General features: G+C 34.5%; 1 protein-coding gene across 7 annotated transcripts in view; it reads right to left on the bottom strand.

The window, feature by feature from the left end:
- Nucleotides 1-25,920, bottom strand: part of HBS1L (HBS1 like translational GTPase) — an 85,151-nt gene that overhangs the window by 39,458 nt on the left and 19,773 nt on the right. The window contains exon 1 of one of the 7 annotated variants that reach the window (XM_059889826.1): nt 25,304-25,381. Coding sequence is in view for 1 of the 2 variants with exons in the window: in XM_005210977.5 (XP_005211034.1) it covers nt 24,066-25,522 (1,457 nt within the window). In the remaining variant the exon portion in view is untranslated. 7 annotated transcript variants of the gene reach the window in all.

Genomic DNA, 25,920 nt, shown 5'->3' on the forward strand with positions numbered 1-25,920 from the left:
AGGTAGTCTGGGTTGAATCCAGGCCCTGAAACTTTACTGACTGACTTCAAGTGAATCACTTCACTTCTCTCTGTGCCTAGTTTCCTTGTCTATAAAGTGGTAACAATATTAAAACCTATCTAATAGATTAAGAGAATTTAATGAGTTAACACATGTAAAGGGTTTAGAGCAATACCTGGCATATATTAAGTACTCAATGATTCATACCACACTGAATCTATAGACACAAATTAATCTCTTAACAATCATGTATTAATTCATGACAGAAAGGAGGGAAATGTTGGGTGACTCTCTCTACTAGGTACTAGAATAGAGAGATCAAAGACATGATACTTAGGTGGCGCTAGTGTCAAGAACCTGCCTGTTAATGCAGGCACATGTAAGAGAGGTGAGTATGATCCTTGTGTTGGGAAGATCCCCTGGAGAAGGGCATGGCAGCCCACTCCACTGGGTCCACAGGGTCGCAAAAAGTCGCCGACTGAAGTGACTTAGCATGCACACACGCATAGCCTCAAGAAACTTTATGTCTAACAGAGATACCACACAAACATTATTACAATATGAACTGCTATAAGAGACACAAAGACAATGCATAGGAAAGGTCCTAACCCACTATATTGGAAGAATTAGACAAGTTTCCTTCAAAAGATTCCTAGTGAATCTTGGAGGGAAAAATAAGGAATAGGGACTCAGAACCTGACACAATGCATACGACTGACAGCAGATCAGCATGGTTGGGAAATAAGAGATTAACTGGGTGAGAAGGACAGAAAAACTGGCAACTCATTAAGACCACATGTAATATTTAGGTATTTAACTTGATTTTGAAATATAAGAGCCACTAAAAGAATTTCAACATTGATAAGACATACCATATTGTGAATTAAAATGAATTGTGGAGGAAAGACTGAGGAAGAGCAGTTAGAAAACTGCTGTACTGACATGCGTAAGAAATTCTATTAACTGACCTAAGAATGATGGAGATGGAGAAAGGGTTATTTAAAAGCTATTACAAGATAAAATTAGGGACATTTGCTGCCTGAATGTATGTAAGAAAGTAAGAGAAAGAACAGCTGCCAAATTTTCTAGCAAGGAAAAGTAGATTGCTATTACCAAATAAATATATGACAGAGAACTAAAAGAAGTCTACTAGTCAGGATCTTGCTTCTCTTGGATGGTCTCTTATTCAAGTGCAAAATTAAGAGCAGTCCATTCTAAATGGACTACCTCCTAAATAGACAGATTGCCTATTTCATGTTTTTTTTAAAAACTGCTTAGACACCATCTCAGGTCTTTTTTCCAAGTTAAATCGTATCATGTACGTGGCACTGGAGACACAAAGATGATTACCAGTCTCTGTTTTCAGGTAGCTTTCATTCTAGATGTGATGGACCTGTAAAATGACAAGGCTGACAGAAAATATAAACAAAGAAAAGAGAATACTGCAGGTGATCACAAGTGCTATGACTATACCTGAGTACCAGAGCACATGAAATAAGAGGGGACAAGCATGAAAGATAATACATTAACAAAATATGGTGATGAATTAAATGTTAGGGAGGCAGAAAATACACATTAATCCCTATGACTCCAAATTAGATATGAATATAGAACACACTGGATCTGATTATTTTCTTTCAAGACAAATAGAAATTGGATAGAAAGCTCGATAATCAAGTTTGCAAAGCCGAATGAGAGCGCTATTAAAACACAAGTAAACTGAGATCTGGGAATGGATGAAATAACTTACAGAAAGTGAAATGAGAAGGTAGTGAAGGTCCAATGAATGTACGCTAATAAAGGGAGAAAAGAAGCACTCACATTCCTTGTACAGTCCTTACATGAACTAAGGTTCATACAATTATGCAAATTTGCTGGTTGTATTATTAGAGATAATTTGGTGCTGTCCATCATGTTATAGGTGAAAACTTAAGTGGATTTCGAAAGATCATATGCCTGATAAATGAATTTTTCTCCAGGATATTTCACAGGCACCCTCTCCTTTCCACCCTGTTTCTGACTGCACATCCTCAGAACTTCATGGAAGTACATTTCCCAAGGTAACCAAATCAGATCTGTTTTGAAGTTAATAAATATACAAAACTTGCTAAGTCAAGCACCTCTGTAAAATCTTAATGCTCTGTCTCAGTTCAGTTCAGTCGCTCAGTCGTGTCCGACTCTTTGCGACCCCATGAATCGCAGCACGCCAGGCCTCCCTATCCATCACCAACTCTCAGAGTTCACTCAGACCCACATCCATCAAGTCAGTGATGCCATCCAGCCATCTAATCCTCTGTCATCCCCTTCTCCTCCTGCCCCCAATCCCTCCCAGCATCAGAGTCTTTTCCAGTGAGTCAACTCTTCGCATGAGGTGGCCAAAGTACTGGAGTTTCAGCTTTAGCATCATTCCTTCCAAAGAAATCCCAGGGCTGACCTCCTTCAGAATGGACTGGTTGGATCTCCTTGCAGTCCAAGGGACTCTCAAGAGTCTTCTCCAACACCACAGTTCAAAGGCATCAATTCTTCGGTGCTCAGCTTTCTTCACAGTCCAACTCTCACATCCATACATGACCACAGGAAAAACCATAGCCTTGACTAGACCAACCTTTGTTGGCAAAGTAATGTCTCTGCTTTTGAATATGCTATCTAGGTTGGTCATAACTTTTCTTCCAAGGAGTAAGCGTCTTTTAATTTCATGGCTACAGTCACCATCTGCAGTGATTTGGGAGCCCAAAAAAATAAAGTCTGACACTGTTTCCACTGTTTCCCATCTATTTCTCATGAAGTGATGGGACCAGATGCCATGATCTTCATTTTCTAAATGTTGAGTTTTAAGCCAACTTTTTCATTCTTCTCTTTCACCTTCATCAAGAGGCTTTTCAGTTCCTCTTCACTTTCTGCCATAAGGGTGGTGTCATCTGCATATCTGAGGTTATTGATATTTCTCCCAGCAATCTTGATTCCAGCTTGTGCTTCTTCCAGCCCAGTGTTTCTCATGATGTACTCTGCATATAGGTTACATAAAAGCAGGGTGACAATATACAGCCTTGATGTACTCCTTTTCCTATTTGGAACCAGTCTATTGTTCCATGTCCAGTTCTAACTGTTGCTTCCTGACCTGCATACAAATTTCTCAAGAGGCAGGTCAGGTGGTCTGGTATTCCCATCTCTTTCAGAATTTTCCACAGTTTACTGTGATCCACACAGTCAAAGGTTTGGGCATAGTCAACAAAGCAGAAATAGATGTTTTTCTGGAACTCTCTTGCTTTTTTGATGATCCAGCGGATGTTGGCAATTTGGTCTCTGGTTCCTCTGCCTTTTCTAAAACCAGCTTGAACATCTGGAAGTTCACGGTTCACATATTGCTGAAGCCTGGCTTGGAGAATTTTGAGCATTACTAGCATGTGAGATGAGTGCAAATGTGCGGTAGTTTACAATTTTCTGATTTTAGTTGTCTACTTAGATACTTCTGATCATGTTAAATTAGTAATTCTGATTTCATTTAATATTTGCCGTTTCAAAATCTAATACAGAGCCTAGAATTTAAATCTTTCTCAGCTTAACATAGATGTTTCCAATTAGTAGAATTTTAATTTTCAGTGGGAAACTAGAAGGGTACGCTAGTCTGCCTCTAATAACAAACATCTGGATACAATCTTCTTAACCTTTTGCTTATGCTCATTTTAGGTGGGGAATGGGATATTTAGGGTCTAAAACATACATTATAGCATAATGCTATCAAATTTAGGTCACACACAATAATCCCAAATTCTTAAAAATGATAATTCCAGACCAAAGTGATATGACTTGAAATAAAAAACCTTTATTGTAAATCTTCATGTAGCATATATCATTTCTCATCTATCAGTATAAGTATGTGCCTTACCTCTGCAACTAACCTCTGAGCTCCAGAAGGATATTTTTAAATTTCTTTTCCACAAGAGCAAGTCCAGTGGCCTAATATATACTAAGCACTCGAATATTCACTAAGATTACATAATCTTATGTATGGAAAGAAGTAATAGGTTCCCTGACTCAGTGATTCTCAGCTTGCGAGGAGAAGGTAGGTGCAAGCACATTCTTGCCCTCTTCCCCTTTGAAAAGTATTGTCACTGACAGGTACCGATCCTGACAAGAAAGTGGTACATCTCAGGTGTCCTGGGGCAAAAAAAAAGAAAAATTACTGTGAATGACTTTTTTAGTGTAAAACTAATTTTATAGATGAAGAAGTGAGGTTCACAATTTGTCCAGCCCTGGTTAACATTCTTTGCAGATTATATCAATCTACCTTTTGTTGACTGGTTTCAGGTTCATAACTAAAAATGTTTGAAGATGTCTCAAGTCAGGAAATTAGTTCAGATGACCTTTTACTGTTGCCCTCATACAATTTTTAAAAATAACTACTTAGCCTGTTCAGTGAGAATCTCTTCCCCACATATGCCGCTGCTGCTAAGTCGCTTCAGTCATGTGCGACCCCAGAGACGACAGCCCACCAGATTCCCCCGTCCCTGGGATTCTCCAGGCAAGAACACTGGAGTGGGTTGCCATTTCCTTCTCCAATGCATGAAAGTGAAAAGTGAAAGTGAAGTCGCTCAGTCGTGTTCGACTCTTAGGGACCCCATGGACTGCAGCCTACCAGGCTCCTCCGTCCATGGGATTTTCCAAGCAAGAGTACTGGAGTGGGGTGCCATTGCCTTCTCCACTTCCCCACATATATATATCATTAAACCTCTAAAATGTTTGAACATTTTAATACTATTAACCACATCAAATAGGATACTAGGTAATGAAAAACTGTTCTCTAGGAAGTAATATTCTTAAATTCAATTAAAAACAACCCAGGTTTGTTTGTTTCATATAAAATCTATAACTAAACATGAGAGGTATTACCAGGGACATTTTAAGAAAATAAGCTTATTTATCTGCTGATTGTGTTAAGTAATTTCAAATTTAAACAGGACCTACAAAGATGTGAAAACACTGTAACATTAATTTGTTTTAAAGTTTATAATTTTTAATAAACATTTTTAAAGTATTCTCTGAATCAAACTGGGATTAAAAATTGACTCCACTTTTAAAGATGTGTGCAAGTAGGCAGAAAATGAAGACAGGGAAAACACAGCATACAAAATTGTATGTAAACTTGTCTGTACAAACCCTACTAACATAAAGAATAAAAATGCATAAGGAAAATCCTAAAAGGATGTGGCAAAACACAAGATTTTGTCTTTGGGTAAGAAAATCATAAGTGACTTTTTCCCCTTTTACTACATTAAATATTTAGGAAAATAAGTTAATGGAGATTCGAGAAACTTTAAAAGGAAGAAATTATTTTTCATATTTATATGATTAAGACAGAAATTTACAATTTAAAATCATTCAAATCAAAACATCTCGAGTTTTAAAATATATATTTTTTAGGTTTTTTTTTAAACTGAGGTTTTCCAGGTAAATACATTTTTTGCCATGAATCATTATAGTTCCTATAAGTGTTTCAATACAGAAACACATGCAAAAAAAAAGATTTTCAAAGAAAGTGTGTTAAATTTTCAATGAAAAATTACTTCAAATAGAAAATCATTTCATTGAATCTGGGTACACATATAAATTCTAGTTACTAGATATACATTTAGAAAGCACAACTAAGCTACAGAGAATAAATCACTTTCTTCAATATTACAACCACACTGTGATTTGTTCAGTATAAATTATTTTTTCATTTTAAGATATCCTTCATATAGCATAACCTGCCTCATCAAATCCATCACTCTGTATCCATCTCCTATGATACAGAAGAAAAAAATGTTTTATCCTAAAAAATATTCATTGGGATCAGCTTTCGATTTTCTATAAGTATCATTGAGCCAGTAATCTTAAAAATTAAAAACTTTTGATGAACAGATTTCAACTTTATATTAGGCTGGATTATATGCTTTGAAGTAGTATTCACAAAATTTTATAATCTAATATATGCAATTAATTTAAATTATATTAGGAGCAATAAGAGTTCTATCCCCTAGAAGAGCAAATGGCAACCCACTCCAGTATTCTTGCCTAGTACATCACTGTACAGTACAGGGAACTATACTCAGTATCTTGTAATAATCTACAAGGAAAAATAATCTGAAAATGAATATATATATACATATATATATATATATATATAAAACTGAATTGCTTCGCTGTACACCTGAAACCAATGCAACATTGTAAATTAACTATAATTTTTTTTTAAAAAGATACGCAATGAGTCATAACCATCTCCAAACATCATCATGAATCCAAAAGTGGGGCAGTCATTCCTAAATAAGAAAACTTGGTAAAATCCAATATTATCCAATATCCAAAAATGACTCCATAATAACAAATGTAATGAACTTTCAAGCAATTAGCAAAGGAAAGGAAAGGGAAACTAATGTTTTAAGAGACTGCTACATGGAACAAGCTGGGTTAAAGATGAATCATCTTAATACTTCAAGACAGAGAATATTTTTACCATTTCAAAGAAAAATTCAAGTCTCAGAGAAATCCAGTAATTTTACTAAGGTCATGCAGATACCAAATGAAAGACCTAGGTTACAAAACAGTATTAATTTAATTCAAGCGCTATCATCCTTTTCTGCTATATCCCATGCTACCAGTCAGAGCATACAATCTGATGAATCTTTTCAATTCTAATGAAAATCTGAAAGAAAATACAAGTTCGACTATTTTTTTACACTTCACACAAAGACAAATTTTAGAGGAATTAAGTCTTAAACTCATATAATTTTCCCGAAAGAAAACAGAATATATACAACTTAGGCTTGATTTTTTTTTTTAATCCAAGACTGCAACCTGTTTAAACAGAACCATATGAAGTTTTAAATTTTTCTGTAGAAAGAGACCATAAATAAAGAAAATGAAAAGACTGGAAACATTTACAATGTATATGCTAATAAAAGATTAATATCTGTAATATAAAAATATTTTAATAAGAAAAAGACAACCTAATTAAAAATGGGTAAAATATACAAAACTACCAATTCACAGAACAAGTTTAACGGCAAGTGAATATATGAAAACATATTCAACTTCATTAACGAAGCAATGAGACATTAATTTCTTACCTGTCAGACTGTCCAAAATCAAGATAAATAATGACACTAACTGCTGAGGGGAGGGATGAACCATACCACCACTCATTTAGCAAAGGCTGTATCTATTGGAAAGCAAGCAGTATACCTTTAAACCCAGCAATTCCACCACAGGGATCTCTCACAGAATCAAGAGCCCCAGTTTCTAAGGATATGTACACAGATGTTCTATAAACAGAATAGTTCACAGAAACAAAAACTGGAAATAAAACTAATATCCTTCAGTATGCAATATACTGACTAAATGATAGCATAGCCATCCCACAGAATATGACGTAATTACCAAAAGAATGGGCTTCCCTGGTGGCTTAGTGGTAAAGAATCCACCTGCCGATGCAGGAGACCCAGGTTTGATCCCTAAGTAGGGAAGAAACCCTGGAGAAGGAAATGTCAACCCACTCTCATATTATTGCCTGGGAAATCCCAAGAACAAGCAAGCTTGAAGGGCTACAGTCTATGGAGTCACAAAAGAGTCCGACATGACTTGGCGACTAAACAACAACAACAACAAAAGACTACATTGGAAATACTCCAGTTAATAGTGCATGACAAGGAAAATGAAAAGTATAGTACTTCTTTTCTTTTTTATAACAGTAATGAAAAATCCCTCTATGTATGTGTTTATTTTTATATATGATTATGTGAAAATAAAGAAATACATGGAAGAATTTATATCAGGCTGTTAAAAATGGCTAAGAGAGAAGATAAGTCATCTCCCAAAAAGGGCTTACATAAAAAGTAAGGGCTTTACATAAAGTCATGAATGACTTTAAAAAACCAAAAAACTCAGCGGAAGTAAATATAAGTCCCTAATGAATTAGATTTTACTATATAATCACTTTTTAAGGCACTTGTTCCTTAGATAGTAGTAAGAAAACACTTTATTTCTCTGAACCAAGTTCAATTATCACTTGTTGAGCATTCTTTATGTGCCAGACACTGTGCCAATTTTATTACATGGGTTATTTTACTTATGAGTGTGTGCTCGCTCAGTCATGTCTGACTCTTTGCGGCCCAATGCACTGTGACCCACCAGGCTCCTCTGCCTGTGGAACTTTCCAGGCAAGAATACTGGAGTGGAGTGCCATTTCCTACTCCAGGGGGTCTTCCCGAACCAAGGATTGTACCTGTGTCTCTTGCATCTCCTCCACTGGCAAGCAGATTCTCTACCACTGGCACCATCTGAACTTCTAAAGTTAGGTACTATCTTCTTATGAGTGAAAGTGAAGTACAAGTGTTAGTCACTTAGTCGTGTCTGACTCTTTGTGACCCCATGGACTGTAGCCCGCCAGGCTCCTCTGGAATTCTCCAGACAAGAATACTGAAGTTCCTTCTCCAGGGGATGATCCTGACTCAGGGATCAAACCCAGCTCTCCTGCATTGCAGGCAGATCCTTTACCGTCTGAGCCAACAGGGAATAAATGACATTTTAGACACAGGCACCATGGATACAATTTTTAGGGACACAAAAATGACTCTCATCATAGCTCCTCCCTCCCACCAAAGGAATAATCTCTCTCTCTTATCTACTCTATTAATGAATGAAAACATCAATAAGAATATAAAATCCTTCCTTTATACAATAATGCTATCAATGCTATTATGATTAACAAATGAAAGAAATAAATTAGTATAATCTTCCTGAAAGTAACTTCACAATATGTACTAAAGCATTGAAACTGTCTATACCTTTTTATCTAGCAATATTATTCTTAAAAAACCTTTTATAAAATAATTGAAAAAAAATGCACAAAAATGTTTACTGAAGTATTTTTGGTAAAATTACATTGAAAAACTTAAGTCCTACAATAGCTGTTTAGTTAGATAAAATAATAATATTATGCAGCCTAAATTTATTGGCATACCAACAAAGGTCTGAGTAGTTGCTAGGGACTTGAGAAGGGGAAAATGTAGAGTTGTTAAATGAGTACTGAGTTTCAGTTTATAAGACGGAAAAGTTCTGGAGACTGGTGGCATAATAATGTGAATATACTTACTACTACTGAACTATATGCTTAAAAACAGTGAATAAATTTCATGCTATCTGTATTTTACCACAATTGAAAACAGAATTTACCAAAGTAAAGAAAATTTTTAAGTCTGTAGTACATGATTAAGTTAAATGGGTTAAAAAATGAAGTGGCCCCATTTTTTAAAAAAAGAACTAATATGTCCTATATGAAGAAAAACATACACAAACTATAAAAGAGGACTTTAGTATATTAGAAGCATTTTATTCTGAATTTTGGCTCCACCATTCACTAGTTTTATGGCCCTGGGTACGGTGTTTAGCCATTTTCAGCCTCAGAGCCTCCTGGTGACACTAGGATTAAAAAAAAAAGAACACCCCTACTCGACATGATTTATTAAAAATTGAGTACATTAAATGTGATAAATGAATCAGTATAAAGAGTTTAGTACAATATTTGGTGTGTAGTAAGTGTTTTTCAGTGGTCCTATATGGATGTGAGAGTTGGACTCTAAAGAAAGCTGAGCACAGAACTGATGCTTTTGAACTGTGGTTTTGGAGAAGACTCTTGAGAGTCCCTTGGACTGCAAGGAGATCCAACCAGTCCATCCTAAAGGAGACCAGTCCTGGGTGTTCATTGGAAGGACTGATGTTGAAGCTGAAACTCCAATACTTTGGCCACCTGATGCGAAGAGCTGACTCACTGGAAAAGACCCTGATGCTGGGAGGGATTGAGGGCAGAAGGAGAAGGGGACAACAGAGAATGAGATGGTTGGATGGCATCATCGACTCAATGGGCATGGGTTTAGGTAGACTCCAGGAGTTGGTGATGGACAGGGAGGCCTGGCATGCTGTGGTTCATGAGGTTACAAAGAGTCGGACACAACTGAGCGACTGAATTGAACTGAAGTGCTCATCGATATTGCCTACCATTACTGTGTAAATGCATCAAAATACGAATAGTTCTGAATTCTGAATAAAGGGATTAAGTATCCACTGGCTCATTTGGACTTTCTAGTTTTACTCAATAAACACTATCATGTATTATTTAAGCATGTGCTTAAACATGGCACCAAGCTAACAACTATTTAAAAAATAAAATTCTTCAGGATTTTTAAATCAAACAGAATTGTTGGTTTGCTTAAGGAATCAAAGACAACACAGTGACTTAAAATTTAATGAACTACAAAAGGACTTCATATTATATGACCACTAATTTACAAGGATTTAGAAACTGTTATCAATTCTCTATATAGCTATGCCAAAACCTCTAAGTAATATAGTAGAAAAATAGTTGAAAATAATTTTGAAGTACCTCACTGATGATAAAGCTGATTCCCCCAACAAGAGATTTAATTTTATTAAGTTACACAAAGAACCACAAAACAAGATTAAATTTACAATATAAAAACTTGTTGCAAGTAATATATAACAATGAAAAGTGTGTTCAACTAACACAACACTGTAAATTAACTATACTTCAATTTTAAATAAATCAAAATAAAAAAAATTTTTAAAGGATGTCCAAGTCCGAAAGAACTCAATTTGAGTTACAATTTGCTCTTAATAGCTGTGAAGTATGGCAAATTATTTATTTCATAGAAGCCTCAGTTTCTTCCACCTACCTCACAGATTCTTATAAAAACCAAATAAAATATATACAAAGCCTGACACAAAGTTTACCTTCAATGCATTAATTCACTTCCCTATCTCCCCTTGAGAAGTGGCAGTTTCCAGAAGAGAACACTTTCAAACACAGCCACGGGAAAACACCTTGGCTATATCTGGTGCTTCTATTAAATCAGACTTAGCTCCTGAGGGACTACTATAAAATTCTAAGGAAAAGTCTAGGGTATAAATCTATGTCCCCAGTGGCTACCATATTTTTCTGCCAAAAAGTGAACATGCAATAAATGCTAGCTAAATTGAACTGTATTTATCAGTTCCCATTCTAATCCATCCTAATCCCTAGCTAAATACTTAGCAATTCTTTCTCCGAAAAAAATATTTAAAAGGATTTATAATTGCCTTGGAATGAAACAAGAAAGTATATACAAATATATGTAATCTGATTATAATTTCTATGGTTTAAAAAAAACAAGGTAATTAGGATGAAAAGAAAACTCTATTTAACATTCATGCAATTCTTACATGGTACTGGCTATACAAAGAAGACAGGCTGTTTTGAGAGTCTAAAGCAAATTATTTTTAAATTAAGCAATTAGTGCTTCAGTTTTTCCAGTGTAGGTGTATACACAAAGAGAATCTTAAGACATATCTGAGAACATTCTGAACTACTTAAGTTTTTAACTGAAATAAACCACTTCCTTTAGAAGCCCACATAATTTTAAAGCAGAAAGCCAATTAGTTCTGAAGCTTTCTGTGCAAGTATAAAATTCTTCTAACTGCTTCAATAAAATTACTCAGTGAAAAATTAATGAGAAGACTCTTCAAAGAAAAATATACTTAAAAGATGAAATCAAAAAATTCCAGCTAAATATAACTCCCTATAAAAAGATTAAAGCAAAATAAAATATATATTTAAGTACATTCATGAAAAGTTCATATAGATTCAGAACTGTTCATAACATGCTGTATTAGTAATTTTTCTTTGTAAAAGAAAGATACACTTTTCAAGTTAATCATAGTCTTTACTTCAAGGATTAAAATCTCATAATATATTTGACCTGAGAAGGGAGAAAAAGAGGTTACATATCCTCCTAAAAATTTAATGTCACTATTATGTCTATTTAGTTACTTAGGTTATGCTGAAGAAAGAGACAAATAAAGCGCAGTAAGTTTTAAAAAAAAAAAAGGCCTCATTGCAAGGGTCTACAGCTCTGCTTTATCTTTAATTTCTTGTAATCTTCTCTAGGGAACAATTTGCCACTGAGAAGCAAGGCTAGACTATGCTAATCATCATCTGAGTACAGTTACAAATAATACTTTATAGATATTCAAATAGTAATACACACTATAGTAGATATACACTGTATGACATTTGTTTAAGAGACTATTAATACTATAAAACTAGCAAAACAATGCCTGCAAATTAACTATATCCTCATGTAAAATTAGGCTCTATTTTGTAAATGAAAACTTCACTTGAAAGGTAAAACCAGAATAAATTCAAAAGGGAAAGGAAAATGATACATAAGAGGTTTCTAAACAGTATGAGCAAACCAATTCTACTCAAGACACATTTTAGTATTCAAGTATATTTCTCCAAATAAGGAAATCAAATATATTTCTCCAAACCCTCCAACACTTGTAAACAATGACTTTTCTTAAAGCTATGATTAATGCAATGGACATACCAATTCTAAGAACCATATAAATGCTAAACATATTTTTTTGGCCACACCACATGGCATGTAGGCTCTTACGTAAGTCTGTGACCAGGAATCAAACCTGTGCCCCTGCAGTGGAAATGTGGAGTCTTAACCACTGCTTGGCCAGGGAAGTACCTAAAATGTTAAATTTAAATTATGCGTGATTCCCTCCTATTTGTGGACCAACTACTTTTTCTTTAATGTTTACTTATTTTTAGACCAAGTATTTTTCTAAAATAATCTAAATAAACCCAGTGTTAGAAAAAGCCTCAACAGCAATCAAGAGAGTTAAAATGCTTAATTTTACAAAGAAGCGTTCATTGTGTCGAAAACTTTCTCTTCTAAGTTGGTTGACTAATTATAAAATTTTAGAGCATAAATAGTAAGATTCTTCTGCCCAGAATTTTCCTTTCAAACAATAATAATACGTACATTTCAATTTCTGGATTTCTTTATGGAAAAAAAAAATGCTACTTAGTTTTATAGTTTGGTAGTGAATCCCTCCCCTCCTGGTAGGTTTAAGGTGACAAAAAACTATCAACAGAAAACAGATTGTCCCATGATTTTAATCCCTAAATATATACTCCTTTGGCAGTTCACCCATACAAATGTATAGCAAAATTATATGATAACCTAATCTAAGGTTATTTATACTTGCTATAATGGTTCAATATTACATATGCTTATAAAATGAACTCAAATGTTATCTAAGTTAAGGAGACACATAAATATTTAATACATCACCTTAGAAATTGAAGAGTTCTAACTTATTACAGGATAAAAGGTTAATTTTCACATAGACATTAAGTTCTCATTCCAAAATTCTAAGAATACAAATATACTGAGGGATTTCCCTGTTAGTAGAGTGGTTAAGAATCCACCTTCCAATGCAAGGGATATGGGTTTGATCCCTGATTAGGCAACTAAGCCCATCATACTCAATGCTACAACCACTGAGCCCAAGCACACTAGAGCTCAAGTGCTACAACTAGAGAAGGCCCGGTGTGCCGCAACAAAGCGCATGCACACCTCAGAGGGCCCAGTGCAGCCAAAACATATGTGTGTCTATATATACTCCCAAATAAGCGTAATAAAAAAAAGCTTTCTCCTAGACTTCAGTGGTATGTTACCACCAAGACAGGATGCTATGGTCAGGGGAATTATTATACCTAAGCATCAAAGCTTTTGGAACAAGGTCTGTCCTATCACATACCCGAAAAGAAATTATTCACAAACTTCTCAAGTTATCTAGCTTCACAGCTGTTTGGGGCATTTAATCTAATCAAGTGTTGCTGGGAAGACTTGTTATTTAGTTGCTAAGCCTGACTCTTCTGAGACCCCATGGACTGTAGCCCACCAGACTCCTCTGTCTACGGGATTTCCCAGGCAAGAATATTGGAGTGGGTTTGTTGGAAAGATATATCCAGTTAAAAAGACAAAGTAAAGCTGTTTCTCTCACTTTTCCCCTCAAAAAACATACCCTCCCTACACATACACACACACACACACAAACACACACAATAAAAGAAAAGATGATAAAAAACAAACAGACGAAAAAAGTAAAAAATAAGCCAGCAGAGCTTACAAGAAATACAGATTGAAAAAAATCAAAACAAACAAAAAATACAACTACTTTCAGAAATTTAAAAAGCCATGCTAGAAGTATATATGATAGAAAACTGTAGAGCAATGTCTGCAAGACCCTCCAGAAAAAAAAGACAAACCAAGGACTATTATTTCTAATGCAGATATACGTCACAGTATCATTTTAATATATTCAACAACTTGGGGAAAATTTCAAATGAATATTTTGGGAAGAGGGGAAGGTGAGAGATGGAAAAGATGTCAAATAAGTGATAAATAGAGGCCTAACCACGAGAAACCAATCAAGCTTAATATAACTACAGTTGGTTAAAAACTAAGGAAAATTTGAGTACAAAATCTAAGGAAAGTGTTAAAATTTTTGGTACTACATTAAATAATATGACTAAAATCATCAGGAGATAAAAGGAGAGAAGAGGTCAAGTATGAAAAAGTATAACTCTGATGAGCTCAACTTTTAAAGTAAGGACTCATCAAAGAACTGATTAAAGTTAGTAATTCAGTTAATAAGGTTTAAAAAAGAGGTATAAATACTCCCCCTAAAAACTTAAAATATTAATAAAAATTATAAGAGGAGATGAAGTATGTGTGTCAATTTCTTCATCTTTCATGAGAGAGCAGCACATACATACATACTGTTTAAAGTTGACAAATTTTTTAGAAATGGTAACATGTTATTATTCTGTAAAATTTGAAAAGTAACAGAAATATATTTTGGATTAGAAAGACAGAATTTATTACTGACATTAACCTATGAAATAACGATAAAACTACATTGGACAACAAAGAAAACCTGAATAAACTTCAAAAAGTAAAATGTACCAACCACATTCTCTGATGACAGCACAATGAAATCAAAAATTATAACAAAAATAGCAAATAAAAATCCCACAGCAAACTGGGATTTAAGAAAAAAAGAACACTTCGATTCTTGGCTTAAAAAGAAAATCAAAATTAAAATGGGGATTATCCAGAAAATAACAATAGCTCTAAAAGAACACAGAAAATAGTAACTAAAAGAATCCACGTTACAGCAAATACAGTTTTCATAAGAAAAACAGTAGCTATAGAGACAAAAGTTAAGAAAGAGAGAATGGGAACAATGCATATCAACTTCAAGGGAGTAGGGAGAAACAAGACAAGTGCAGGACTCGGATTTCAATCTAACAATATATTTCTTAGAACAAAAACAAATACCAGAAATGTGTAATACAAAATGCTACCTTCTGTTGAATCTAAATGGCAAGTTCATAAGTACTTGATACATTATTCTCTGTGTTTGACATTTCATAAATGACTACTGGAGAAGGCAATGGCACCCCACTCCAGTACTCTTGCCTGGAAAATCCCATGGATGGAGGAGCCTGGTAGACTGAAGTCCATGGGGTTGCTAGGAGTCGGACATGACTGAGCGACTTCACTTTCACTTTTCACTTTCATGCACTGGAGAAGGAAATGGCAACCCACTCCAGTGTTCTTGCCTGGAGAATCCCAGGGATGGGGGAGCCTGGTGGGCTGCCATCTTTGAGGTCGCACAGATTCGGACACGACTGAAGCGACTTAGCAGCAAATGACTACTAGTAGACAATGTTTGCTACAATGCAAAACAAAATCATCTGTCAACCAGATGAAATAGATCATTTTCAGAAAATTAAAACTTCCCAAGCTGACCTTAGAATATTGAGAAAGATAATTCCTATCATAAAACAAATAATTTCACTGCCCTTCAAATTATAAGAATAAAGAAAATTCTAAATTCTCTAAAAAACTATCACAAGAGAAACCAAAACATGACAAACAACACATACACACAACTGTATAATTTTATGAACATACAAAACAATTTTAAATAAAATATTTTCAAATAAAATCCATTCCATTAAAAAAAAAAATTTACCACGACCAATTAGGAATGTTCCAGTATTACAAGACTAGGCCAATACTAGAAACTCCATTTAATAATGTAATGTTTAGTGCCTAATGAAGACAGATTATTTTTTTCTCACCTTTGACTGTGTGGATCACAATAAACTGTGGAAAATTCTTAAAGAGATGGGAACACCAGACCACCTTACCTGCCTCCTGTATGCAGGTCAAGGGGCAACAGTTGGAACTGGACATGAAATGAACTGGTTCAAAATTGGGAAAGGGGTATGTCAAGGCTCTATATTGTCACCCTTATTTAACTCCTATGCAGAGTACATCATGTAGGAATGCCAGGCTGGATGAATCACAAGCTGGAATCAAGATTGCTGGGAGAAATTTCAGCAACTTCAGATATGCAGATGATATCACCCTATGGCAGAAAGCAAAGAGGAACTAAAGAGCCTCTTGATGAAGGTGAAAAAGGAAGAGTGAAAAAGCTGGCTTTTATAAGTCAACACTGAAAAAAGGAATATCACAGCACCTATTCCAATCACTTCTTGGCAAACAGATGGGGAAAAAATGGAAACTGGGACAGACTTTATTTTCTTGGGCTCCAAAATCACTGCGGATGGTGACTGTGGACATGAAATTAAGGGACACTTGCTCCTTGGAAGAAAAGCGATAACAAACTAAGACAATGTATTAAAAAGCAGAGACTTCACTTTGCCAATAGAGGTCCATACGGTAAGAGGTATGGTCTCTCCAGGAGTCATGTACTGATATAAAAGTTGGACCATGAAGAAGGCTGAGTGCCCAAGAATTGATGTCTTCAAACTGTGGTGCTGGAAAAGACTCTCAAGAGTTCCTTGGACAGCAAGGAGACTAAACTAGTCAATCCTAAAAGAAATCAACCCTGAATATTTATTAGAAGGACTGATGTTGAAGTTGAATCTCCAATACTTTGGCTACATGACGTGAAGAGCCAATTCACTGGAAAAGACCCTGATGCTGGAAAAGACTGAAGGCAGGATAAGAAGGGGACAACAGAGGATGAGATGGTTGGATGGCATCACTGACTCAAAGGACATAAGTTTAAGCAAACTCTGGGAGATGGTGATGGACAGGGAAGCCTGGCACGCTGCAGTCCATGGGGTGACAAAGAGTTGGACACAACTTAGCAAATGAACAACATTAAATGAAAAAGAAGACTAAAAAACAAGACAGCTTATAGGATATTTAAAATTAACAGTAATATAAAGCTACAGTAATTGAAAATTTGATACTGGCACAGAACAAGACAAAGAAATAGAATAGCACAGAGTCTCAAAAAATGCAAAACAGATGGAGAGAGGAAAATTTAGCATCCGTCAAAGATGGTATTTCAAATCAGGTTAAAAAAGAAAAAGGACATGTAATACAACAAAAAGTAACTGTGAAAAATGGAGCTATTGAAAAAGAAAACATGTTGGAAACTATGTTTCTTCCTTACCCACTATAGCAGCTAAATCAAACACTCAAATGTTTTTTTAAAAAAAGAGAGAGAACCTGCTAAACACAGAGAAGAAGCAATTTTTTAAAAATTATCTTGTAGTAAAGTAGAACTTTCAAACAAAAACCCATAAAAGATTAGTAAACTTTAATATACTTTATTATTAATATTAAATATTCTATATTATGAATATCAAATTATTTAATCATTTATTAATTTGTTATAAATTTTAATATGAATTAGAAACTTTTAATATAAAATGTTAATATTTATATATATAAAATCAACAATTTGTCTTATAAATGATCTAAAAGATGACAAAGAAAAAATATTTTCCATGCACATAACAAAAGGATTAATTTTCTTAGAATTTAAATATAAAAATCAAATATATTAAATACACAAACACATATATTCCTAGAAGTCATTATGAAGGAGAGCCAGCAGAAAAATCGTAAAAGATTAGGAATAGGTAGTTCTAAGAAATACAAATAGATTCAAACATATGACAAAGTAGTCAGTTTCACTCATTTAAGACATATAAACAAATGATAAGAATACTTTCCAATTATCAGGTTGGCATAATACCCAAAAGAGCAATAATCCTATCTGTGAGAATTTGAACAAAACGCACTCATAAACTTGTGTGGAAAGGAAATTAGCACAGGTTCTATTAAGGACAATTAGACAATATCTATCAAAAATTTTAAAGTATATACTTATGGGCCTAGAAAATCAATCAGTAGAAACATAGGATGTTCATTCAGGAGTCAGTAGTGATAGCAAGAAAATGTTAACAGGGACTATTTAATGCATAAACATATGGAATTCTACACGGCTTTTAAAAAGAATGAGATTGATGTCTATATGCTGGTAAGGAAAAACCTGCAATATACTTAGCATGCTAAGTGACACAGATATTCAAGTGTTACAGTATCCTCCCATTTGTATAATGATATGTATACAAATTTGATATGTCTAACACACAAATAGTTCCAGAGAAATATAAAATATTTTTTTACAGATTTGCTTTACAGCTTCCTCTCGGGGAATAAGATGTGGGACAGTATTTAAGAGTGAAACTCACTTTTTACTTTAAATTCTTTCCTACACGTATGTGCAAGATATATTTATTCTAAGCTGGGAATATAGCAATAAAGACGTTCCATTCATAGAAGTTGCACTGTGGTGAGGGGTTAGGGGGATTACAAAGAACAGGAGGGAAATAAAACTGTGCGGACACACAATGACAGATGATATAAGGGTTGTGAGGAACAGTAAAGCAGGGTTATCAGAGAAAGGGGCAGAGGTTATGATTTTACATGAGGTGGAAGTAAAAAGGAATACGGTGAATAATGGGTACACAAGATGGTTCCCCTATCCCAGGATTAGGAGTAAAGTGATATATAAACCACAGCCTCAAGATCTAATTGCCAGGAGGGGAAAGGGCAAAGCACTATAGAAGCAGAGGAAACTCAGGTAGGTGTTCTTGGGTGGATTTGGGTAGTGGGTGACACAAAGAGAAACCAAATGACAAAAGGTCTTACAATAAAATGAAGGGTTTAAACAGGGCAACAGAAAATTAGAACTACATTTTGGAAAATTCACTCTACCTGTATTGTAGAAAGTGTCTGAGAGAAAATTAACTGAGAAGTAAAGAAGCCAGTTAAATATTTTAGGAATTCTGCCCAAGCTAATAGTCTTTAAGAGAAAAAGCAGTAATAAGAGCAAAGAATATGGATCAAAAAATGGACAATCAATCTGTACTTGAGGATTCCATATTCATGGATTCAGCTATCACTAAAAACCATGACTTTCAGCACTTTTGCAGTCTCTTGTGGACAGTGTAGAACAGTAAAAAATTTTACTAGCCTAACATGCATGTTCCCAACTGAGGTCAAATAATATGCATTCTGCCTTCTTGTTTCAACTCTCATAAAGCAGTATCCTTTTTCATGACCTCTTAAATGCCACATTTTTCACCCTGTGATATCAGTTGGTGATTCTGCTGTTTAAAATGGTCCCCAAGAGTAGTCTGAAGCACTGTCTAGTGTTAAGCACAAAGCAGCTGTGATGCACCTTACAAATTAAAAAGATGCATATAGATAGTGTTAGGCATTAAGTTATAGTGCTACTGGCTATGAGTTCAATTTCAATGAATCAATAATATATGAATAATATATATTAAACAAAGTGTCTTTAAACATACATAAAACAAGGTCATGTATTGATTGTTTGACAAAAATGTTGTGACCAGAGGATCACAGGAACCTAACCTTGTATTTCTTATGGGAGCAATGGTTCAGTTTTTGCTAAGTCAGTGTCTGCCTTTCATTCAGTGTTCACTCATTTATGACTTTATAAAATATAACTACCACAAATAAGAACAATCCACTGTATATGTAAACACATATAATTACTTATTAGTAAAGAAGAATCAATAGGACTGGAATCAATTACAGGGCTTCCCAGGGGCCTCAGTGGTAAAGAATCTGCCTGCTAAGGCAGGAGACTTGGATTTGATCTCTGGGTCAGGAAAATTCCTCAGAAAAGGAAATGGCAACCCACTCCAGTATTCTTGCCTGGAAAATCCAATGGACAGAAGAGCCTGGCAGGCTATATAGTCCATGGGGTCACAAAAGAGTTGGACACGATTTAGCAACTAAACAACAACAATCAATTATAAGAAGTAAATGAGGGAGCAAAATCAACGATGATGCTACCCAGGTTTCTGGCTTGAGCAACTGGGAAGATGCTGATATTGCTAATAAAGAGAGGAAACAGGAGGAGGTCGCAGCTTGGATCAGGAAGACAAAGATGTCAGCTTCGGAGAGTGTAATGTCACGCATCCCATACACACTGCAATAAATATAACTATGTGTTTAAGTACCCATTTTCCCATCCCATTTGAGAATCACATCTTTGATCATCTCCAGCTATGTCCTATAACTAGAAGGATGCTTTCCTTTGAGTCATATAAACCAGGCATGTCAACATCAGAAATGTGTACTTTATCAAATGTTTTATTTTCCACTGCCACCTTTGCAATTATATTATCCATATTCACCATAATCTATACTTTAAGAATGTTTCTATGTTGAGTCCTCAAAAGTAAAAATACAAATTCTACCTTTTGAAAAATAAGAATTCTAAATGACAAATATCTTCAAAGAAAGTCTGCACAACGAGGTAGTGCATTTTTCAACTTGTTTACAGAAACCTTTATCATAAATTATTAAAATATCACTCTGAAATATTAAGCTTATATAAAAAATCCTAATGGATAAATTGTGATGTTTTCACACCTGATTTTAGAAAACCCCAGAATTATAATTTATTCCGATGTGGCTTTTACAAAAATGTATACATACATTCAAAATGTGACAAATCTTTTGCATCCTAGAAATTGAAATTACAATATACAACTGCATACACTGAGCTTTATATAATTACAAAAGAAAATTAATAAAGGATTTGTATCAATCCCTCCCTATCTAGTCAGCATTACCTTCATTTATAAAATAGAAAACAATTTCTAGGGTACTACTAAACTGATTTTAAAAGTAAATATACACTTGTATGAACACCAAACAGAAACCTGATACACAGTTATTCCTCAGTGTATAACTGTGTGCTTGCTAATTTGCAATGGTCCGCATATTTAAAAGCACTGGACTAGTTTTACCCTTGGTATGGCAATTAATTGTATGATCTCCCACTGACCACAAGAAATTAAATATAGTACACTGGGAACAGTTATTACTATTTATATGAGGGGGGAAAAGGCTGAAAGAAAAGTTCAAGAAAGAAAGATTCAAAGCTAAGGCAGGGGTGGGGGTGGGAAGAGGTTAGAATACCAGTTCAGTAACTAGGAAATAGGAAAAAGATAGAACTAAGAAAGAAATGATAAGCAAAGTGTTCTGTACAGAAGTGATACCTTGTTCTTTGCAATTAATGGGAAGAACCATAACCAAAAAGACCAACCAAATGCAAGACAGAAAAACATCTGTGAACAACAGCTCTTTTAAAAAATCAAAAAAAGTGAAGAGGAAAAATGGTCATTTCAAACATCTTGTATTTTGTATCATTTAGAATATAATTACAACATTATTTCTATTCTTAAAGTATACTATTAATATTTGAGCATAACACAAATAAAAATGGCTCTGCACTTGGAAAATAGACCAAAAACACTTAGCATACCTGAGCTACCAAGACAGCAGTCAATCAGTAAACAGCAGCTGGTGCAGAAGATGCACTTAGTGCAAGCAACTGTCCTCACTAGGAAAACATCCATGAATAAGCAGGCACTAGTCTCTTTACCCCCTGGAGAAGGAAATGGCAACCCACTCCAGTATTCTTGCTGGAAAATCCCATGGATGGAGAAGTCTGATAGGGTACAGTCCATGGGGTCTCTTTACCAAAGGCTAATGGCCAAAAACAGAAGGGACAGTGGGTCTTCTTGGTCCCACTCTCTGAATCTCAGAGACTGTGACACTTCCTTAGTCAATGGGGCAAGTGCCTGTCAGGTATGTGCCTGACGGACCAGTAGCCATCACAACAGAAATACAGAGACCTATTTAAAAATTGTTACCTTCCCTATCACCTTGTAATATAGAATATTTTTCCCCTAAAATCATAACATCATAAATAGAAGTCACAATCCTGATCATCCAACAAAGGGAGATCTAGTTCACGCTACAAGACCTACTATATGGCTTTAAAGTATTGTCTTTCCACTTGAAAATTAGTTTGTTATAAAAGATAATATAAAAGTAATGCTGTTCAATTTCAATATGAATTAAATATGTATTTGTGGATTTATGTGCAAAGGGACCACTTGGGCAGCATTTAATCTATCAAGAATTATTGTCAGTTCTAAACAAACACTTAGAATACAATTCACTTCTAAACTGGAGACTGCCTACAGTATATAAATCTAGTTGATGAGTCATAGACTAAGTTCAAAATTACTAAAATATCCAATTAAAGTTCAAGACTAGAAAAACAAAATCAGCAGTTGGGGTAATTCAAACTTCAAAACTGATCACAAAATATAACTTGTAATTCATATGATCTAAGCATCAGTAGGATACGCACTGAAATCTGCAGTTAGAAACAAAAAGTGAAGATGTCACAAAGTGTTTAGTCAAGAACAACAAGGACATAAGGCTGGCTTAAGCTTTCCCACCAAAACACTGGATATAAAAACATCATATACAACTAAAAATACTGGGATATTGGGATGTCATTCTGAAAATAAACAGAAACAAGAAATATTTTAAAAAATTATCAAACACAGATTAAAGTAGTAGTCAGAGAAAATATTTTTTACTGGGAAAATATAGCTATTTTGTTCTCATTAAGAAACAACATTTTATAGACTACTTTTTTCCTGCAAGAAATAACTAATAACATTATCTTCTAACAAAAAAGGTGCTAATTCCTAATCTGCAATATTCCTTGGTATTCCTAATTACTAGAAAATACAAATTAAAAATTCAAGTTGGCCAGGTGTTATTCCCAGCATTAGTAATTCCTTTCATTCTACTGATTTCTTTAAGGGACCGATTCTCAAGTAGAAGTAACCCATCAGAATTAACTGGGGACCATCCTGAAAATACACATTTCCAAATGTCATCCCTCAGAAATGACTCGCCATGTCTGGAGTGAAGTCACAATAGCTACATTTTGAAAATAATTTCCCCAGTGATTCTGACTGCTAGTTGAGGACGACTGCTTTAAGAGATGAATTACCTACTTGTTCTGCTCACTAGAAGAGATCTTACTAGGTCAACTACTGCTGAAACTTTGTCATTATAGCACACAGAGCTGTCAGTAGCAAAGAGTTAAAGTCCACATTTCATTACTTATAGTAAAAAGAAAAACAAAACAAAACATGAAAGAGATCTGGTAGATTACTCAAGGAACATGCAACCATACTTGAAAAGACCTTCTACATATTTATTTTAAAGTGTTCATTTAGGACAAATGGTTTTGAAAATGTATAAAAATAAATTATGTATTAATCCATCTTCAATATGTACATGGTCCCTTAAAAGGATTTATATTTTATATCATGAAAAATGTTATTTCAACAACCTAACAGTATTCTTAAAAGTTAGGAATTTTAAGATTTTCTAATAGAAAAGTTTTAGTATTCACTGGCAGAAAAATAATGAAACTTGGAATGATTTCATTAATATTTCAAAATATAATACTGTCTTGGCTATGCCATGCCATATATCACAAGAAAAATCTTTATCACTAAACTATACTAATCCCAAGTGGTAGCATTTTCATTTAAGAACAAAGCACAAAAATATTTTATAAAAGAAAATGTCTCATCATAAAAATTTTCAAAGCTGAATGCTTTAAACAAAAATAGCTGAGGTTTGATTTCACAATATCAAGTTACCATAAGCACTTTGTAAACATACACCTATTACAGGCTATCAACTTAAAGCCAGTTATCACTAAAAGAAGATATAGTAAAAAGAAATTTCAGTGCAAAAGCATATATCAACTAAATTTATCAACTGACTTAAGACAATTTTAATATAAATTTCACAACTTAAATCCCGTAATATAAAGTAACCCTATAAAAGCTTAAAATTAAATTAATTTAAAAGAAAAAGCTCTACAACAGTTAGCAAGTTTTCCTTTTGTTACTATTCTCTAGTAAAAGCTTTCTTTTGATTAGCTTTCACAATGTCATCAGGAGATGCTGATTTGAAGTCAAACGGTGTTATTGCTATAAGAGGACTTATTTCTTTGTCTTTTACGTCTTGGACTTGTCTACTGTAAAGAAAAGCCTTATAGAGATCAAAGGTACGTCGCTTGCAGCTTTTCAATGGGTAACGAAGACACAGGGTTGAAGCGAAAGCTGAAGGTCTGGCAGCAAGGGCTTTGGTCCAAGAGAGAGAAAAAGGTGGTTTCCTAGGCAGAGAGCTTTTACTGTTTTTCTTATTATCCTTAGCAGAATTGGAATTTTTCCCTAATTTTGAACTTAGAACTTTAGTTTCTGGTATTGGAGCAACTGATTGGTCTACTACAGGTTTGGGAACAAAATCTGGGGCTTTTATGAGGACACTAAGATCAATATTTGAGTCTATTCCAGGTGACCTCATTTCAGATAAACTGAGCATACAGGAATCTTTCCTAATCTGAGGGTTGTCTATATCAATCGTTTCTGCAATCAAATCAGAAAGTGACAAATTCTCAAGGTCTCTTGTCGGAGAAGCTTTACAAAATGCCAAAGATGATAGAGATCCTGTTAACTCTGATATTCCAGTTGAAGACTGATACCGATTTGCTAGTTGTGACAAGGGAAAAGATCCCAAACTGAGATCTGTGAAACTGGAAGATGGTTGGTGACAAAAATCAGGTAGAGTAAAGCACTCGCTTGGATTGTTTTTCTTGTGTTCCTCAAACAGTTCAGCTAGGGATGGACTTTCACACTGAGAAAACTGCAAGTTGTCACTCTTTAATATGCAATTCTTATTACTTTGTTCAACTGAAGAAACAATTCCAACTTCAGTCGTTTTACTAGCATTTAAATTATCAAGAGCCATATTTTCCAATGAAGGATTATTTAAACTTCCTAAACTGTTCTGTACTGGAATGTTTTGCAAATCAGGTACTGAATCATTCTGAATAGTTGATGAGTTATTAGGTGCTGTGTTTTTTATCATTAAGGATTTTAAATCTGGTATGCCTTTGAAGGCAGAATCATCTTTGGAAATACACTCAGACACATGAGGTCTTAACAAATCACCATCTAGACTCTTTGAAGGTAGACTCTCCACACTATCTGTGGGTGGTAATCTGACTGATGGCTGACTTTTATAAGAATCTCTTGGCATATCATTGATTAGGTCAGCTAGGGACAGGTCTTTTGTTAACTTACATGATTCTAATTTCTTTTCACTTTTAGGTCTGTCAAGTTTCTTTTTTTTATGGAGTAAATAGTGACTTGGTATAACAGAGGAATTATGATATAATCCATATTTTGCTACTGGGCCAGAAAAATCAAAGGATTTGCTGCTGCAATCCAAATGGTTTGCAGACTGAGGACAAGAGCTGTGAACATTATCAGCTGAAACTTCAGAGGAAGATAATAAGACTCCTTACCTTACAAGAGCCATTAATTTTCAGATGAATAGGTTGACATATGCAGAAGACAGTCACAGCAACCAAAAGGAAACATGAAATGAGGCATTTAATTACTAAATGTTTCTTTTTGATTATGACATGAATAAAGTGATACTTGATCATTATTTAATAAAAAGTGAACATTCTAAAAAAAAATAAAGGATTTTACCTTCCTTTAACCATCTTAAGTGACCTTCATACTTTGTTCACTGATATATACAAAGGTAATTACCAAGTTAGTAAATGTGCTAATATTTACAAATTTATGTGAGGTTTTAAGTTATTCATAATCAGAATTTCTCAAATTCAAAACATCTAAAATATCAATGGAAAGAACTAGGTTCATCTATATTTTTAATGTATTAAAAACAG

This window comes from Bos taurus, chromosome 9, assembly GCF_002263795.3.
Source record: "Bos taurus isolate L1 Dominette 01449 registration number 42190680 breed Hereford chromosome 9, ARS-UCD2.0, whole genome shotgun sequence".
Taxonomy (NCBI): Eukaryota; Metazoa; Chordata; class Mammalia; order Artiodactyla; family Bovidae; genus Bos; species Bos taurus.